Genomic DNA, 21014 nt, shown 5'->3' with positions numbered 1-21014 from the left:
GTTCTGGGAGGGAGAGGAAAGGGTGAGGACAGAAGTGTGGGAAATAGGTCAGACATAGCTAAGACATTCTGTCAACCATGGTGACCAGGAATCCTTGAGGAGAAGGGAAAATATATTGGAACCTGTGGAACAAATACAACAGAAATGCAGAAACTTGGAAAATAGAATGGAATCCTTACAAGAAGAGGATGAAAGTAAGTATAGTATAGTCTGGGACAATAATGACTTTACCTTATTGATAGATATTGCTGGACAGCTTATCCCCAGAAAAGTAAATCCTAGACATGCTTGTAACTCCAGGTTAAAAGCCCATTTTGGGATGTCATGTAGTTGCAACAATAGCCATCAACAGGACTTCCAAGGCTCTCAAGCTGTTCGCATGGAGATGGTCAATTAAAAGGTTATCTCCCGCAATTTAGCTCCTGCTTATTTGGCATACAGAGCGCGCAGGTTCAGGATCCATTATTGAATCTGATTTTGGACTTCGAAAGGCCACAAGAAATCTTGCCCCGCCTCTCAGTTAGTTGAGGCAGGGGAGGGGGCACTATCTGGTATAATGACAGAAGGCATGTTCACATCATGTCCTGTCAGAATGTTAATTGGTCTGAATCTTGCCACTACTTCATCTTTTTCACTGAGGGATGAACGTGAAAGAGACATTCTCTTAGTGTAACAGGAGCACTTCATGGAGCAAAATCGATGTGTACAGTGTAAAAATGAATAAAGATATACTACAGATTATTGATCTACATTTCACATGGGAATGCTAAATGCTGTTAGTACATTTGCCTCATTTCAATCAACATTATGTCAAATGTGAGTTTTATTTAGAAGTTGTTATTTTACAGGTCTGGCTTTAGCCTTTCAGTGCTTAAATTACACTCAAATCTTTAAAGTTGTATGTGTGTATCATAATGTATTGATGTACCTTTGGATAAATTCTGAACTTTGCTTGGTGGTTGACAGTTTCTATTTTGTAGTGGTCTGGATATTACCTATTCATTGAAGTTTCCTCTGAATCCTTCTACTTCCTTGTTTAATTTTCTTATCACTTGCTTTTCTGTTTTCTCATTCCCTCTGTCTCTGCCACTTTCATTTCCCTTTCACCCTCTCATTCTTCCTTTCTTGATTGCATACTTTCATTACTTTTATTGCCTAGTCCAATTACCTGTGCATTCAATGGCTGACTAATCCTTCCTGCTTTATCTCATAAACCCATCTTTAATTCACGTTTTCAATTCCTGTCTCCTTCCAGATAAAGTTCAGTTTTAGAGAAAACAATATATTAATGATCATTAAAACACAAGCTTTGGAAGATACAACAATATCAGTTTAAATTAACAGAAGATAATTATGACAAGTCCAGACTCCATTTTGAGAGCCGAAACAGGATTGGGGGCTGTGTAGGTCCCAACCTGTCCATGGAGGAGAAGCAGTCTACTCTTTAGGATTTTGATTATGGAATCCCTTAGGCTGGAATTGTATTGGCATGACGGGGCTCTTTGATGACAATTCCAGAATCAGCTCAGCCTCAGCTATTTGTGGGACACCCATGGTCACAATTTCTGGCAACTCAACAATGAATTAGTTTTTGTTGAATGAGAGGTACCTATGTCCAAGAATTACTAGCCATTCTGAGCGCTGAATGCTCTGCAGCTTCAAAAATGTTACTGAGGAGACCATCCATGCTATAAGGCAATGGAGTAGCAAAAAGATGACATTCATTCTACCCTTTCCAGTCAGGAGACAATCAATAAGGGTGGGATTGGTGAGGTCCGGGCTTGTTGGTGGTCATTGCTGTTGCTGGGTCCCACTGTTGACTGTGAACTGATTGGGCCACAGAGTCATTGAGATGTACAGCACTGAAACTGAACCTTCGATCCAACTCGTCCATGACAACCACATTTCCTAAATTAATATCCATTTGCCAGCATTTGGCCCATATCCCTTTCAATCCTTCCTATTCATGTACCCATCTAGATGCCTTTTAAATGTTGTAATTGTACCAGCCTCTGCCACTTCCTTTGGCAGCTCATTCCATACACACCACCCTCTGCATGAAAAAATTGCCCCTTAGAACCTTTTAAAATCTTTCCTCTATAGCTCTATGAACAGCAGATCAGAGTCTGGGAAGCTTGAGGTGAGTACCATACTTCCTGTTTCTCAAAGCCTGTCCATCATCTACAAGATACAAGTCAGGAGTGTGATGGAGTACTCTCCACTGGTCCCCTAAGCCTGCAGGGAGGCCAACAAGATTTACCTGATGGTCTCCTCATAGAGTAGAGGGCCCACCCATTGCTAGTAAGTTGTAAGCAGGGCAGGATGAGACTCTTAATTGACCTCTGGGCAGAAGAGACTCCTTCTCCATCCCTATCACAGGTAATGTTCCATGCCTGAAGCAAAATAATGGTCACTCCACCATAAGCGACCCATCCTTCCTGGCCCTTGCCAATTTCTAGCTGGTTCTAGTGGATATGGAGATTGATATGGAATCACACAATTTACCCTGTATTTTACTCAAAGTGGCCAATGATAAATCAATAAATAACATGTTACGTTTTGATATGAAGAGATTATGGTGGATCAGCTCAGATTGGTGACATCCGATTGTACAGGGTAGTATAATGACAGACACAGAACTAAACATCCTTTTAAGCTGCATTCTGTATCACTCGTATATATACACTCTACAATATTTGGGTGAAGTATGCTAGATTTACATGCAGTCCAGTTCCCAAACAATATTAAAATGCCGGAGCTCAAAGCAATGAAAAGCACCTTGCCAAATAAACCCTGAACTTGAAGAGTTTGGACAATCCCAAACATTTTGTGCAATAATAGATCTTACACTCAAAGGAATCAATGGTTAAGGTTTTGGGTGGGTCTCTTTGGAATATAAGTGGTCAAAGGTAAATATGCAAGTGCTAATATTAACTTTGTGTTCTAAAATTTTGCTAGATTGTGTTAGGAAGGGCTAGAAAGAAGTTTCACAATTTAATCTCTTAAATTAACCTACATTATTTGCCACCTTCTCTGTTGAGAAGAACTCATGGCATGTTTTATTCTTAAAAATAGATCCAAACAATCTTTATTATTTTTAATTTTTTTTAGTAATGTACAGATTTGTGCTATTTGAATTTTATTGTTACTACTGTTCCTCATCCATGTATACAGAGCAAAATTAAACTGTGTGTGACTTGAAACTGATGAATCTTGATTTTGTATTTAAGCAGTATATTCACCATGGGTACTACAACATCACATGAACCTCTCGATGAATCTGGAGCAGAATTCTCAGTTTCGGAACAAACCATGGTAATGCTAATATTAATGAATTTTCTTTGATTTATATTTGTCTGAGTGTTCATTCTAATTTTACAGAGTTGAATTCAAGGTTTGATATGCTAATGCATGTCCACAGTAAGTGTTTTGCATGATTCATGTTGACCTTATGTGACATTATAAAGTAACTCCGATACTTCAACCCGACCTATTTTATAGAGTCTCACAGTCTTACAGCATGGAAACAGACCCTTCAGTACAAACTTGTCCATGCTTACCAAGTTTCCCAAACAAAACGAGTCCCACCTGCACGCATTTGGCCCACATCTGGGCGGCACGGTGGCACAGTGGTTAGCACTGCTGCCTCACAGCGCCAGAGACCCGGGTTCAATTCCCGACTCAGGCGACTGACTGTGTGGAGTTTGCACGTTCTCCCCGTGTCTGCGTGGGTTTCCTCCGGGTGCTCCGGTTTCCTCCCACAGTCCAAAGATGTGCGGGTCAGGTGAATTGGCCATGCTAAATTGCCCGTAGTGTTAGGTAAGGGGTAAATGTAGGGGTATGGGTGGGTTTCGCTTCGGCGGGTCGGTGTGGACTTGTTGGGCCGAAGGGCCTGTTTCCACACTGTAAGTCTAATCTAATCCCTCTAAACCTTTCCTGTTCCTACACCTATCCAAGCATCTTTTAAATGTTGTCTCTGTACTTGCATCTTCTGCTTCATGTGGCAACTCATTCCTCATACGAACCATCCTCGGTGTGAAAAACTTGCCCCTAAGATATCTTTTACATCTTTCTCCCCTCACCTTAAAAATGGGTTTTGAAATCACCCATCCTAGGGAAAAGACCTTTGCTATTCACTTTATCTATGCACCTCCTGATTTTATTTTCTCCTCTATAAAATCCTTAACTTCCTGTGTTGCAGTGAAAAAAGTAAAAAATGAGTATTCCTGATGAAGGGCTTATGCTCGAAACGTCGAATTCTCTATTCCTGAGATGCTGCCTAACCTGCTGTGCTTTGACCAGCAACACATTTGCAGCAGTGAAAAAAGTCCCAGTCTATCCACAGCCTTTCCCAATAACTCAAATCTTCCTGTCCTGGTAAAACCCTGTTAAATCTTTTCTGAACACTCCTTCCTATAGCAGGGTGACCATTTTTTGGCAGATATTATAAAAAAAATGGTTTGCTATTGTTCACTACTCTGACGGTGTCAGATCCCAATTCCACCTCAGTCAGAATGGGAATCAAATGCACAGTGTTACATTACTCTGAGCATAAAGCTAGCCATACAATCAACTGAGCTAACCAACTCTTAATATTTCCATTACATTGTTAGAAACACTGATTGGAAGAAATGTCCTTGAAATGACTACCTTAAGAAATTTATGCTTGTAAAATAAAGTTCAATGTGGGGATGCAAAATAAAAAAGTAAATGCATTGACAGTACAGAAAAGATTATAGGAATCTTTGTGAACTTCTGATAGCTTTAAACTAAACATAACCATGGAGTGAGTTTTATTACATGATTCATAAGTGATGAGAATATAAGGGGTTCATCAAATAAAAATACATAGATCGAAAGCTGTGCAGTTTCCTCAGGAAACAATGGGAAATTGGGTTAGCAGAGCCTTTCACTTTACTATTTTCTGCTCAGACTGATTCTTTGACCAACCTGTTATATATAAATGCCTGCAGGGAGGTGGGATCTGCACTCTGAAGGCATTTCCTATTTACCTGCTGTAGTTTTTGCCATTTTCCAGGATAATGGATCGGAAAGTGACAGAAAACATGGATAACTGTGAGGATGATCAACGAAAAGAAAATGAGCACTGCAGATGCTGGAGATCAGAGTCGAAGAATGTCTTGCTGGAAAAGCACAGCCGGTCAGGCAGCATCCGAGGAGTAAGAGAGTCGACATTTCGAACATAAGTCCTCCATCAGGAATGAAGCCTGTGGGCCAAGGGGGCTGACAGATAAATAGGAAGGGGGCGTGGCTGAGAGAAGGGCACCTGAGAAGGTGGGGGTGAAAGTGATAAATCCTCACCTGGTCCTCACCTTCCATCCCACCAACCTCTACATACACCGCATCGTTCTCCACCATTTCCACCATCTACTCTACCACCTCAGATATATTTTCCTCCCCACTCCTATCTGCATTCTGCAGAGACCATTGCCTCCACTATTCCTTTGTCAAGTCCATGCTCCCCCACCAACCCACCCTCCCCTCCCAGCATCTTCCCCTGCCATTGCAAGAAGTGCAAAACCTGCACCCACATTCCCCCCCCCCCCAACCCCGCTTACTTCTGTCCAAAGCCCCAAAGGAACCCTCCACATCCAACACAAGTTTACCTCTACTTCCACACACATCATCTACTGCATCTGTTGCACCCAATGTGGTCTCCCCTACATTGGGGACACAGGATGCCAACTTGCAGATCGATTCAGACAACAACTCTGGGACACCCGCAGTAACCAACCCCATCACCCTGGGGCTGAACACTTTAACTTTCCCTTCAATTCCACCAAGGATATGCAGGTCCTGGGCCTCCTCCACCCGATTATCTGGAGGAAGAAGGCCTCATCTTCCGCCTTGGGACCCTGCAACCACATGGGATCAATGTGGATTTCACCAGTTTCTCCATTTCCCTGCCTCCCCACCCACCTTATCCCCATCTCAACTTTCCAACCTGGCACTGTCCTCTTGAACAATCCTACCTGTTCATCTTCCTTCCCACCATCTGCTCCACCCTCCTCTCTGACCTATCACTTTCACCTCCCCCCACCTTCATCTACCTATCGCATTCCTAGGAACCCCCCCCCTCCCCCCCAGCCACACCCTCCTCCCATTTCTCTCTCAGCCCTTGTGACTCACAAGCCTCATTCCTGTTGAAGGACTTATGTTGGAAACACCGATTCTCCTGCTCCTTCGATGCTGCCTGACCCACTTTGCTTTTCCAGAAAAACATTCTTCGACTTTTAACTGTGGTGATGGCTCCAAATGGGGCCCCAGCAATATACCAGCTTAACGTTGGATGAAATTTGCTGGCCTAATTATGTTCCCAGGTCTGGGGCACACGTTTGAGAGAAATTCCGACTCCACAAGTCTGACCTTTGAAAACGGCCGCACATGTTTCAAATTTGAGGTCAGAGGGTAGGTGAACTGGATTGGGAGCCACACCATGTGATACAGGAAGAGAGACTAAGACGTTGCCAGTTCCTAATGCAGTCTGGGTAGAAAGCCTGCCTGGGAAGTCCGACACGATATTGAAAGCTTAAAAATAAAGATTAAACAAGGTGTTTAGGGAGAGTTTATGGTTTACTGAGGATTACAACTGCAATAAATGCCATTGGTTGCAAATCCTATCAGATTGAATGGATCGGTTGGAGAGACAGTTAGAGGCAATGAGGAATTTACAAGAGCAAGGGGATGTGATGAATGGCAGTTATAGGAAGGGGAAAAAGTTGCAGATTTAGTATGCGGATGTACCAACTAGAGAAGGTACAACACTTGGCCTACTCTTGGGACATAAGGCAGGGCAGGTGACTGAGGTGGCAGTTGTGGAGCACTTTGGGGCCAGCGACCATAATTTTATTAGTTTTAAAATGGTGATGGAAAAGGATAGACCAGATCTAAAAGTTGAAGTTCTAAATTGGAGAAGGTCCAATTTTGACGGTATTAGACAAGAACATTCAAAAGCTGATTGGGGGCAGATGGTCACAGGTAAAGGGATGGCTGGAAAATGGGAAGTCTTCAGAAATTAGATATCGAGAGCCCAGAAAAAGTATATTATTGCTAGGGTGAAAGGAAAAGCTGGTAGGTACAAAGAATGCTGGATGACTAAAGAAATTGAGGGTTTGGTTAAGAAAAAGGAGGAAGCATATGTCAGGTATAGACAGGATAGATAGAGTGAAGGGTATAAAGGAAGTAGGAGTAAATAAGAGGGAAATCAGAAAGGCAAAAAGGGGGCATGAGATAGCTTTGGCAAATAGAGTTAAGGAGAATCCAAGGAGTTATTACATAGACATTAAGGACAAAAGGATAACTAGGGAGAGAATAGGGCCCCTCAAAGATCAGCAATGCAGCCTTTGGGTGGAGCCACAGAAAATGGGGGAGATACTAAAAAAGTATTTTGCATCTGTATTTACTATGGAAAAGGATATGGAAGGTATAGAATGTCGGGAAATAGATGGTGACATTTTGAAAAATAACCATATTACAGAGGAGGAAGTTCTGGATGTCTTGAAACTCATAAAAGTGGATATATCACCAGGACCTAATCAGGTGTGCCCTAGGGCTCTGTGGGAAGTTAGGGAAGTGATTGCTGGGCCTCTTACTGAGATATTTGTATCATCGATAGTCACAGGTAAGGTGCCAGAAGACTGGAGGTTGGCTAATGTGGTGCCACTGTTTAAGAAGGGCGGTAAGGACAAGCCAGGGAACCATAGACCAGTGAGCCTGATGTCGGTTGTAACATGTTGTTTAAGGGAATCCTGAGGGACAGGATGTCCATGTATTGGGAAAGGTAAGGACTGATTGGGGATAGTCAACATGGCTTTGTGCCTGGGAAATCATACCTCACAGATTTGATTGAATTTTTTGAAGAAGTAACAGAGTTTTGATGAGGGCAGAGCAGTAGATGTGATCTATATAGACTTCAGTAAAGCATTTGACAAGGTTCCCCATAGAGACTGGTTAGCAAGGTTAGATCTCATGGAATACAAGGAGAACTAATCAATTGGACACAGAACTTGCTAAAAAGAAAAAGACAGTGGGTGGTGGTGGAGAGTTGTTTTTCAGACTGGAGGCCTGTGACCAGTGGAGTGCCACAAGGATCGGTGCTGGATCCACTATGTTTCATTATTTATGTGAATGATTTGGATGTGAATGATTTGGATTAGTAACTTTGCAGATGACACCAAAATTGGAGGTGTAGTGGACAGTGAAGAAGGTTATCTCAGATTACAATGGGATCTTGATCAGATGGGCCAATAGGCTGAGAAGTGGCAGATCGAGTTTATTTAAGATGCATGTGAGGTGCTGCATTTTGGGAAAACAAATCTTAGCAGGACTTATACACTTAATGGTAAGGTCCTAGGGAGTGTTGTTGAACAAAGATATCTTGGAGTGCAGGTTCATAGCTCGTTGAAAGTGGAGTCGCAAGTAGATAGGATGGAGTAGAAGGCATATGCTTTCCTTTATTGGTCAGAATATTGAGTACAGGAATTGGGAGGTCATGTTGCGGCTGTACAGGACATTGGTAAGGCCGTTATTGGAATATTGTGTGCAATTCTGGTCTCCTTCCTATCTGAAAGATGTTTGAAACTTGAAAGGGCCCAGAAAAGATTTACGAGGATGTTGCCAGGGTTGGAGGATTTGAGCTATAGGGAGAGGCTGACTAGGCTGGGGCTGTTTTCCCTGGAGCGTCAAAGGCTGAGGGCTGACCTTATAGAGGTTTATAAAATCATGAGGGGCATGGATAGGATAGACAAAGTCTCTTCCCTGGGGTGGGGGGCATAGGTTAGGGTGAGAGGAGAAAGATATAAAAGAGACCTATGGGGCAACTTTTTCACACAGACGGTAGTACGTGTATGAAATGAGTTGCCAGAGGAAGTGGTAGAGGCTAATACAATTGCAGCATTTAAAAGGCATTTGGATGGGTATATGAACAGGAAGGGCTTGGAGGGATATGGGCCTGGTGCTGACAGGGTTGGATTGGGATATCAGGTCAGCATGGTCAAGTTGGACCGAGGGGTCTGTTTCCGTGCTGTATATCTCTATGACTCTTCTGCTTTCACGCTTCACTCTGCATGCTCCATCCATGCCAGCCCATGCATCTATGTCCAGTCCTATGCATAACTTTCTATTTCCATAGCCCTTACACCTTGTCTCCTTCCAATCACACTGTATAGCATATATAACTGCTAATCCAACTCAGTGTCAACTCACCACCCTCTGCCCTTTCCTCTGAACAGATGCTAACCGACCTATTATCTGACATGGTATGAATCGGTGGGATCCTAACAGGAAATAATATTATTGGTCTGTTGACCCTGTCAGCTTTAACAAGAAAAACAGTTTCATTGGTGCAAAGCCCACACAATACATTGTGTGCTTCAACTATTCCTTCATAATAGCAAATACTTCACTCAAGTGCTTAATATATTATGTGAAAACCATTTCCATTCAATAAATGGTTTGAACTGACTGTCAGTTAGCATCCCATTGTGATTGTGATAGTTAGTGGAATCCATCATGTACAATAAATGCTATCAGGCTTTTAAATGAGCAATCACACTGAAAAGTCTTGAATTTTTTCTTAACTCCACATTTCTTTTGACAGTTTTTGTGGACAACTTTGCCAGCCCCATTGAGTTTGTGTACTTTTTACACACAACCGAAAGGACACATTATCTCTGCCAAAGGTTCTCCTAGGACCAGATCTATCAGGGTACCTAACCTGTCCAAAAGAAGAGAAATGTAAAGTGTTCATACACCCTCACATATCTCATCCCTTCACCCCATGCAGTCTCCATGCCCCACTTACAGCAATCCATGCAGCTTTGTCCATCCCCAAGATGCCTCATATATCCTTCTGACAACTTGGTGCCTGCTTCCACCCAGTACCTTTTCCGCTTTAATCTATCATACCAATTCATTATGAATCATGGATGAGTAGCTCCAACAACTCAAAAGGCTTGGGAACACAGAGAACAAAACAGCCCCCATTTGATTGGCACCCCATCTAACACCTTGATTATTAAATCCTTTCACAGTTGCAGCAGTGTGGACTATCTTCAGGGCATACTGCAACGCTTCACCAAAGTTCACCTTCCAAACTCATGACCTTTATCATTTAGAGGGAGAATGGCAATAGGTACATGAGAGCGTCATCAACTTTTTACAACATTATTCCAGGACACAGATGTGTTCTGTCCTGGCAAATCCCATCGAGTTTCTTTGTAGGATTGTTGCTGCATCTTTAACAGATGCTGTTTCATTCTATGTGCTGTGGTGATATTTTTGGTGATCAGGCATTGACCTGTAAAGCAGGAAAGGGGAAAAAAATCAAAAATTGCTGGAAAATCTCAGTAAGACTGGCAGCATCTGTGGTGAGAAAGCAGAGTCAATATTTTGGGTCCAGTGACCCTTCTTCAGAATAGATGTGTCATGTCATTCAACTTTAGTATATGGTGAAAAAACTTTATTAGAACCTCAAAAGAAATTACCTGCTCAGGAGGTTTTCTGACCTAGATCCCACTTATTGTCCTCAGGAACTGAGTAGCCAAAAAACTTTGTCTTTATCTGTGCTATGTTTTTGGCATTATCCTACATTTTATATTGAACTCAAACATTCAAGGATTCTTATTTCATCATTGCATTTCCAAGAGTTAAACAGAGAAGCTTGGCAGAGAATATTATGATTTGAGATAAAGTGCTTTTTGTTCCTCCAGAACATGATTAGAAAGTTCATGTGAGAATAATCGTGCAAAGCCAAACACTGTCACGTTGTTGGTAACTCAGTGCCATGGACTTGTTCAAAGTCTTGTTGTTATGAGAAGTAAATTTGTGTAGTATTCAATAGATTCATTTCAAAATTCTAAAACTTTTAATTTATTTATTTCAACTGCTGAGGATTGGGAGTTGAATGTAGTTACAGATATGGTAGTGAATCTTCTGTCCTTGCCATTCGCTGTAGCAGTAATGAGTTAGGCAGGAATTAAAGTACAACCAAAACACTGTGGATGTTGGATATCTAAAACAAAAGCATAAAATGCGGAAAATACTCAACTCATTTTTTTTTCTTTTCTCAAGTACTGATGGTTCAGGTCAATGATCTTTCAGGTCATCAGCCTGAAACATTTAACTTTGTTTCTCTCCCCAAAAATATTGCCTGATTTACTGATTATTTCCAGCATTTCCTGCTGCAATTAACTGAAAGTTTGTATTGTTGTATGAATAGATCACAATGTAACTGATTTTCTTTGGCCTCCCTTTTGAGATACTGTTCTTTTCCAAATCCCATCCAAAAGGGAGACATTGAACTTTTGTTTTGTGATATCACACAATCCCACAATCCTTAGCTTTGTCCTTGGCACATTGCATTTAACAATTTGTACTTTATAATCTCAATTCTATAGAATTTGAGAGTGAGACCTACTACCCCACCACAGCATATACTATATTGCATCAATAAGGTCAATATTTTATTCTTGATACAAGGTTTCAGGATATTTCACTTGCCTTCTGGTGGAAAAACATGTGCACTGGAGAGTATGCAGTTCCCAATATACTTGGAGGTCACAAGAGTTTCTTTTTTCGAAAGGAATATACGATTGATGTGTGGTAGATGTAAAACCCTCTCTAGGGAGTTGGTGATTACAGAATTTGTTACATTGGTGAAGAAAACCTTAATATTTCACGTGACTTTGTGAGTCATAAATTGTAATAATTTCTTCATTCCTACATTTCTAAAATTGTAGATAATGCTCTTAAATTGCCTTTTTAAAAATTTCATAATGAGATAAAGTAACTTGCCTTGCATTTAATCCGCTTAACGCATGATATCATTTATCTATCAACTATACACATTTTCATTTTTCAGACTGAAACTCCTCCTGAGATTGTTCAGAATGGCCCTACATTCGGAAAACCAAATTCAGTTGAGAGTAAGAGTGATACTGGTATGTATTACTTTATTCAAGAAGTAAGTTTTGAGTTAAACTAAAAAGCATCCTTTTTACCATTAGTCTTTATATTTCAAGTTTTTGACATTGAAGCTAATCACATGGAATCGTATTTAGAATACCTGTATGCAGGCCACTGGCACTAAATTAACATTTGGCAAAGTTTCACTTATATTTGTAGTTTTAGAACAGATCTTTCTTATTAGAGAGTTCATGTGCTTGAAATCCGGAAACCAGTTATATGAGACTGGTGATATCGTGTGTATACTTCAACCTATCCAAGTAAGAATATGGTTTCAATTCTGACATACAGTCTGCTAAGATATTGAAGAAGCTGTTAATCTACAGGTTAGTTAGTGAGGAGATGAATAATGTTGTTTCTTTTAAATGCATGAATAGAGATCTGCATTAAAATAAAAAATCAACTTTTGCTCTAGACATGATTCTAATATTGTAATTTCTGAGGTTCAGCTAAGTGTCACTGGCCAATCCATTCCAAGTGGGAAGCAATTGAAAATCACATAATCTGGCTGTCACCCAGAGACAGCAGGTAGGGTGAGGCTGGTATCAATTAATAAGGTTGACTTGTAAAGATCTCAAAGTAGAAAAAAAGGTGAGTCACCATCAGGGAGGGTCTCAGGTTTTCCTGGTAGGGTCTGGAAGAGGACATTTCCTTCTCCTGTGTTTCAAACAGTTCTTGACTGAGTTTCCCTAGTTTGTTACAACTCCAAATAAGATACCCCAAATTGTTAAGATCCTGGTTAAGGAGGGATGAACTGGCTGTCCTTTTTTATTAACCATTAGCCGGGCTTGATCATAACAAGGTGGATTTAAAAAGGATCCCTTTCGTTGTGGATAACTTTCTCCCAGAACAAATGAATTTACATTTTACAAGGAGCTAATTTAACCAGACATTCTTGGGAGAACAAAAGCATGAGGTTATGCCAACTAACAGCAAGAGAAGAAAATAATGCAATTCACCTACACATAGATTAGGAATAAAGGTGAGCCCAATGAAAGGTAAATGTTTAAAAAGAGATTTACTAGTTAGTACCTGAGTCATTCATGACAAGCAGATATTTGAATGCTGCGCACATTCAGTGGATAGTACAATACTGGTAACATTGATGTTAGTAATTTAACAGTTAATTTTGGGATCCTTGGTTTTGCAGGTTAATTTTATTTCATTTGTCCCAGTTCTTTCTGGCTGGCCTTTTCATTTATCTGTAGTGCATGTGTATTTAACAGCTGTGCCAAACTGAGGCCTTATTACCACCAAGGTGTCAATAACAGTAGCATATGTAAATAAGGGATGAAACCCACATTTAACTCTATTTTTGTGAGGTTTTAAAAGGTAAAATGCAAGCATTGTCTGAAGGAGTTTTCCTGCTATTGAGAGAGGTTTGGGTAGTCAGCCTTCAGACCCTCATTAACTCTTCGTTAATGTTTCCACGTGAGGTTTCCCTGACTCAGTATAGGTGTGACATTCTGGAACTCCTCTCCAGACAGCCTCTGAATTTACCTCCTTTTGACTCCTTCATCTAAAACAAAAATTGTGATTACAAGTTTAGTATTTCCATAGGTGCGATCATGACATCTGTCTCTACTGAAAATTAACAAAAAATATGTTCCGTCCCAACTCTTTGAAAAAGCTGCAATGGCTTCCAACTGAAGACACCAAATTAATTTTCAGTCAGATGTCAGTGATGTAATTAGCATCTCCTAAAAATAAAATACCTACTGCACTTGAGCAGGTGTCATTGTTGCTTGTTCAGTTGAAATTAGAAATGGTTAGTTGTGGTTAACAAGGTGATTTTATTTAGTTGCTACTAGACAGATAATGTAAAAAACCATTCCACCCAGAAAACGCATAACTGAACTGATTCATTTTGATTTTTTTTTGATAAGCTGTTAACTGAAGCCTGGTCTTTCTCTCAGGTGGATATAACCGATTCCATTTTGCAGGGGAGTTACCTCCAGTTTCCTCACAATATTAATTCCTCAGTCAATACCAGAAAATCAGGTTATTTGATCATTGTCACATTTATGAGGGTTTGCTGTGTGTAAGTTGGCTACCACATTTCTACATTACAACAATACAGTCCAAAAGGATTCCGCTGCCTCTGAAGCACTTTTAGAGATGCCGTGCTTATGAAAGGTGCAGTGTAAATGCAAGATTACTTTTATGTGGAAAAAGATCACAGCTTTTCCAATATTGTTACTCACAATACCATAATATAATGATATTCTTTAGTCCGTGTACAATATTCCTTTGTAGTTACTTGTGATGGGGGTGGAGGGGAGGTGAGCATTGTTGGGAGGCAAGGGAGATGGGTGAAAATTGTTGCCCAGCAGGTTGTCCAACATTGGGGCTGGCAGCTCCATTTAAAAACAGTTTGTGAATGACCTGAAGACTGAGTTTAAGATGGAGTCAGGATGGGGCTTCAATGGAATTATATTTGCCACTGGATCTTTGTTGAATCCAAGACCAGGAGGCACAAAGGTGTCAGTATAAGATGACAAGTGGGTAACTTTAATCATAGTCAGCAGTGGGTGAACCTTCTCCAACGCTGATCTGATAATAATGATTCATTATTTCAATATAAAATATATCTTAAGTACAATATAATGAGATATTGATGAGTGGGAGGACAGAAAGGTAGAATATTGCCATGCCATCAGCAATATTCCCACTCCCACTTTTATGGGTGGGCTGTGAAGGAGACATTGTTTGGGTCAACCATCTGTACTTCAGTTGAGGCCCTTAAGTGTGTTATTAACGTCCAACTATGGAGCTCATCTGACCACCTCTATAATCTAAAGACCAATGCCCACTCTCTAGATTGGCAGGTTTAATCTGTGGGCTGCTACTCAGCAAAACTGCAATGCTTTCATTCTGGACCCCGTGTAAATTGGAAGTCCCCTTCCCACATTCTGGCCACCTCTACAATCCATCTTGTTCAGTATGCTTCCACAGCACCAGCTACACCAGAGGCCTTGCACTTTCTAGGGCCTGTCAGCCGAGGCCCAGCTAACTTGGACTTGCTTCAATTCTGACTTCATTGCTGAATGCCGACTCTTTAACCTGCTTGCACCTACCAGCAGGGGCCATTTCCCTGCTTGGTGCTGCTGGAGTGTATAGCTACTGACCCATGAATTCAATGAAGCAGGCCCTCCTCCTGGGAGTTAACAAAAGTCTTGCATCATGCTCATTAAAGCAGGTCATTGGAACCATTAAAACAGGGCCTGCCCTGTAAGCGGATATGGGCTTGCCCTCAAAGTTTACCCTGGGATGCTGACATTCTACATTCAGTGTAACTGCTCCCTTATTGCCCTTGAGCTGCTGACTTTAGCAACCATTGCCAGTGTTGTTTAGGCATAACCACAGTGCAGTTGGGAGGTGAGGAGTTCTAGTTTTTTGACCCAGTGACAATAAAGTTCCAAGTCAGAATGATGTGTGGTTTGGAAAGGAATTTGCAAGTGATGGTGTTCTGATGAATTTATTGCTCTTCACCCTCTGGTTGACAGACACTAAGAGTTTAGAAGGTGCTGTCTGAGGAATTATTGTGAATTTCTGCGGTGCATCTTGTAGTCAGCTGCTTCAGAACATCAATGGTGGAGAGAGTGAATATTAAAGGGAGTGATTGTTGAGGGGAGTGAATGTTTGAGGGTGTTAGGTGGAATGCCAATCAAATAGGCTATTTTGTTTTGGATGATGTTGACTTCTTCAATGTTGCAGCAGCTGACTCATCTCAGCAAGTAGAAAGTATTCAATCACACTCCTGTCTTATGCTTTATAAATGGTGTATATGCCTTGAGGAGTCAGGAAATGAGTTACTTGCTGCAGGAATCCTAACCTCTGACAATGCTGTTGTGGCCATGCTATTCCTCTGGTAGTCCAGTTCAGTTTTGGTCAATACATAATTCCCAGGACGTTGATAGTGGGGGATTCATTGAGGGTAATACCATTGAATGTCAAGGGACAAAGGCTTAATTCTGTCTTGCTGCACATGGGAATTGCCTGTGACTTGTGTTTCACAAATGTACCAAGCCACTTATCAACTCGAATCCGAATGTTATTCAGGTCTTGCTGCATATGGACAAGGACTGCTTCCGTATCTCAGGATCTGCCAAAGGTATTGAACATTGTGTAATTGTCAGCAAACATTCCCACCGCTGATTCATTGTGTGTGTGCTTACATATGAGCAAATTATGCCAATATTGGTAATCCATTTTTCATGAAGAATCTGTTTCCTGAATCAAAAATGCAGGTCTCTTCCACTCCATCACAAAGTAACAATAATTTCAATTTTGCAATTCCCCATGAATTGTTTAATGGCGTATGTAGCAAAGAAGAACTGGTTATTAATCTTCCTGAGACATGATATACCTACTCCTGAGATCTTTGTCATAATTCAAGGTAACAGCAAGGCAGAAGTAATTAAACACAAACAATACAAGTTAACTTAATATCATGAAATTGTTTTTCAAACAGACCAGTCAACCTGCACAAGAACAATGGTCCCGATTTATATACAAGTATTAAAATATTATTGATGAACAGGAAATGGATTTCATTTTGAGAGAGTGTGTCGAAATGGAGGAATTGAATCTAGTTCTGACTTGCAGTACTTTATCTCTGCCAATAAATGGCTCTAGTGCACTTTGTAAACAGTTTTGCCCTGTTTACAAAGGAACCAACACACAGTGAACTGATCATGCCTGTGTTGCCAACAGCCCTTTAGACTTGTGTTGAAAGGAGGTAATTAAATAATCAGAATTACTTCCAGTTGAATCAGCTCAGTAGGCAAAATTAATTCTCATTAATTAGAACACCAACTTTTTATAGCCAATAAAATCAAAGAGCAGGTTTTTCTACAAGCTTTTCAGTCTACCATGAACATAGAGTAAAAACTAAATTTAAATATCAATCTTTACAGACTTTGGACCCAAAGAATGCCATAATGCTATCTCAATATTACTGACTTCAAATTTAGAACTAACATGATCTCTGATAACTTCAAGTTATGTTTTCTTATGGATTAGTAATGTACGCACAGGAGAAATACACCCAGCTTTTGTTAATTGCCAGGATATTGCTATTTAAGGATTATTCTGTGAAGTAATTGGCATGTTGTCACAAACTGACACCCAAAGTTCAAGAAAGTGTATTAAGATAATTTTATGTAATTGAAAGGAGGTTTAAACTAATGTTGAATGCATTGTTCGTGCGTAGGAATACTTTTAACAATTCAAAAAAAATTCAATCATTGTAAATAAAAGACAAGAGTTCATGAATTGAAAATTTTAATTTCATGTTGATAATTATTAGTCTTGAATTTTGAAGTAGGCACATCAAAGTACTGACTCTGAATGCAAGATTAGTGCAAGCATGTTACAGCATGGTAAACAAATTACCCTATTTAACAGATGTTATTGATCAGTGCTGCTGAACCTTTCAAGTGTCCAGGATAGAGCACAACATCTGTAAAATCTCTTTCTATTAATACTAAAGAGAAAAAGAAACAAATATAGGTTATAACCCAGTAATGCTTTCATCAGTCAATGGGGAAATTTATGTAGAATTTAAAATTATCATCCTTAGTTTTAAATCCCCCCCCGCCCCCTCCCCCCTTCGATGTTGCTCTGTCCAATCCACAAACCTTGTAACTTACTCTTCTATTTCACTGTTGTTTAGAGGATATTTATTCAACCTTCTAAGCCCTGTAGATTGGAACACTCTCCCCAACTCCTCTGATTGCCACCAACTCTCTCTCCTTTTGATGCCTTTCCTAAATGCCACCACTGAGCCAGCATCCAGTCCATTTTAATGTGGTCATTCACTTGTGTCTGACTATGACTGTAAGAAGCTCTTTAAGGTCCATTTTGTTGAAAGACAGTTGTCAGGAGAGACCACTGTGGAGCTGGTACATTTTGATTTGATCCCAAAAACTGAGCCCAGCAAGGTCCAATCTTGAGGTCAGGTTTTGCATTCAAGTCTGAATTTTCTGCCGATCTGAGTGGGTCTCGTTCAGTTCAAGTAACTGACTGCTTGCTGTAGTCCCATGTGCTATCAATTAACTGTGATTTGCAGGCATCAGAACTGTCACCCACTGGAGCTCTATTTCACAGATCACATTTAAACTTGTCTAAACAATTCAGTAATTGTTCATTGGTGGAAAATACATAGTTTTTTTTAAGAAGTCACAGCTAATGGTGAGGCCTAAACATATTTTAACTTAGATACAATCACAACTATTTCACATTGTGACCAATCATAACTAACCAGTGATGAATTACAGTACACAGAACACATTGCAACGGTTTACTCTATTTTACCACCACATTCTCTGTAAAAAGTGAGAAGGGTTGTTAAATCTCAGTAACATTTTAAAACTGAGGGCATGAATGGATTGAGGTGCCATTCTCCTGTTTTATTTTTTAATACCAATGCACAGCATCACTCAATTTTGAAACCATTTGTGACAGGTTTTCTAATGAAATCATTGAAGAAAAAGAAGTGACCAATCACTGTAATCACAAATGGATGGCGGACTGGCCCACTACTTGAGTTCTTAAAAAAACCTTATTGAGTTCTTTGAGAAGGTGACCACACAGGTGGATGAGGGTAAAGTGATTAATTGTTATGGTGCCTATGGATTTCGGTAAGGCTTTTGATAAGGTTATTGCACAAAATACGGAGTCATGGGATTGAGGGTGATTTAGTGGTTTGAGTCAGAAATTGGCTAGCTGAAAGAAGAGGGTGGTGGTTGATGGGAAATGTTGATCCTGGAGTTCAGTTACAAGTGGTGTGCCACAAAGATCTGTTTTGGGGCCTCTGCTGTTTGTCATTTTTATCAATGACCAAGATGAGGGTGTAGAAGGATTGGATGGTAAATTTGTGATGACACTAAGGTCAGTGGAGTTGTGGACAGTGCTGTTGGATGTTGCAGGTTACAAAGGGACACAGATAAGCTGCAGAGCTGGGTTGAGATGTGGCAAATGGAGTTTAATGCAAAAAAGTATGAGGTGATTTGCTTTGGAAGGAGCAACGAAATACAGAGTACCGGGCTAATGGTGAAATTCTTGGTAGTGCAGATGAGCGGAGAGATTTCGGTGTCCATGTACATAGATCCTTGAAAGTTGCCACCCAGATTAATTGATTGGGTTGTTAAGAAGGCATACAATGTGTTGGCTGTTATTGGTAGAGGGATTGAGCTTCAGAGCCACGAGGTCATGCTGCAGCTATACAAAACTCTGGTGTGGCTGCACTTGGAGTATTGCATACAGTTTTGGTCACCGCAGAAGGATGTGGAAGCTTTGAAAAGAGTTCAGAGGTGATTTACTAGGATGTTGTCTGGTATGGAAGGAATGTCTTATGAGGAAAGGCTGAGGGACTGGAGGCTGTTTTAATTGGAGAGAAGGTTGAGAGATGACTAATTGAGACATGTAAGATAATCAGAGGGTTAGATAGGGTGGATAGTGAGAGCCTTTTTCGTTGGATGGTGATGGCTAGCATGAGAAGATGTAGCTTTAAATTGAGCGTGATGGATTATAGGACCGATGTCAGAAGTAGTTTCTTTACTCAGAGTAGTCGGGGCATGGAACGCACTGTCTGCAATATAGTAGACTTGCCAACGTTAAGGACATTGGATAAGCATATGGATGAAAATGGAATAGTGTAGGTTAGATGGGCTTCAGATTGGTTCCACAGGTCGGCGCAACATCGAGGGCCAAAGGACCTGTACTGTACTGTAATGTTCTATATTCTATGTTCTTCCTTATCCCTGACCAAGAATGGGGAAGAGTTGAGAACGTTGCATACATAACACAGACTGCATCTACGTCTATTATTTCAACTTCGTTTTATTCTTCAGTATTTTCTTTTTCATTATCCTGTCTCTTTGCATCCTTCACTTGTTCCATCTGAAGATGTCCGCAGAATTGATTACCTGATGAAGAAATTGCATTTGAAGTCTGGAAAAGCAAAAGGTATGTCGAATGATAGACTAAACCTCTTGTATTTTCACTTCCCTAACGACACTAGCCCCTTTATTGTCTTAATTTCACTCGTCTTCATTGTGTTTTAAACTATTATTTTCCCTGGTTTACAACACAGTTGTGTTATTTTAAATAAAATGTGCGGAATGCCTTGAGGTGTCTTTTGTATCCGTTGAATTTCATTCATTTAAACTGCTTTTCTGAGTTTATGTTTTATTCTGCTTTTTTTCTTGTTTCTGTAATCAAACTGACTTGCCTCTAATCCAGTAGTACACTAACTATACTTCATCAACTACAGGACCCAATATTTTTCTGGAATGGTTTGCAGGATGGAAAAAAATGGGAAAGTGAAGTTTGGTTTCAGTGATATGATATCAGCTGACAAAAACAAGAGAAATAGTAATAGCATTTTGTGAAATTTCGAGCAAGTACATAATTTATAAATCAAAACGTCCTGTGCGATGAGAATCAGATTAACAATGAGGGATATCTGACATCACACAATAATAAAATCATAGTCTTCTCCATCTTTATACTCTGCTGCATCACTGAAATTAAACAAAAATAAGCTATTATAAAGGATATATGGAGTCTGATTGTTCACTCTCAAGGTGTTTAGCTCAGTTGGTAAACTGCCTGAGGCACTGAAATTATTCGGTAATGCACCTTTCTCATTTTGGGATATATGAACAAGTCAAAATCCCTCCTGCTAACTCCAGAAGCAGAGGGTAGATGGCCATAGGGACAAGCAAGTAATAAGATAGGCAGCTTAGAAGGCTTGTTTCAGTTCTGCGGGACTTGGGTCCAGTCAGTTCAGAAACTGTTAGGTCATCATACCTCACCCTACCAACCAAACAACCATCTTCCAACCCATGCCAATTCCATGGCTACTCTCCCAGTATCACCGTAGAAAGAACTCAGAAACTATGTGGGGCTGAAAAGCAAAAACAAAATACCTCTAACAATCCAATACAGCTTTCAATCATTCACTCTTGATTGCAAAGAGATCTGTTCTCCATAGAACCCATTCAAAGCTTCTATATCAACTC

At 40.3% G+C, this 21014-nt stretch overlaps 1 protein-coding gene across 4 annotated transcripts in view; it reads left to right on the top strand.

Moving 5' to 3' along the window:
* Positions 1 to 21014, top strand: part of LOC132822718 (breast carcinoma-amplified sequence 1-like) — a 105896-nt gene that overhangs the window by 10733 nt on the left and 74149 nt on the right. For 2 of the 4 annotated variants that reach the window (XM_060835997.1, XM_060835995.1), the window contains exons 2-4: positions 3234 to 3315; positions 11882 to 11960; positions 19897 to 19956. In XM_060835997.1, coding sequence (XP_060691980.1) covers positions 3244 to 3315; positions 11882 to 11960; positions 19897 to 19956 — 211 coding nt within the window. In that variant the 5' untranslated portion in view covers positions 3234 to 3243. Of the gene's footprint in view, positions 1 to 3230; positions 3316 to 11881; positions 11961 to 19896; positions 19957 to 21014 lie in introns of all 4 variants that reach the window. The other 2 variants (XM_060835996.1, XM_060835999.1) reach the window with 2 other exon arrangements.

This window comes from Hemiscyllium ocellatum, chromosome 15 (assembly GCF_020745735.1).
Source record: "Hemiscyllium ocellatum isolate sHemOce1 chromosome 15, sHemOce1.pat.X.cur, whole genome shotgun sequence".
Classification (NCBI taxonomy): domain Eukaryota; kingdom Metazoa; phylum Chordata; class Chondrichthyes; order Orectolobiformes; family Hemiscylliidae; genus Hemiscyllium; species Hemiscyllium ocellatum.
Note: the sequence above shows the minus strand (reverse complement) of the source record. Positions and strands in the feature narration are given on the sequence as shown.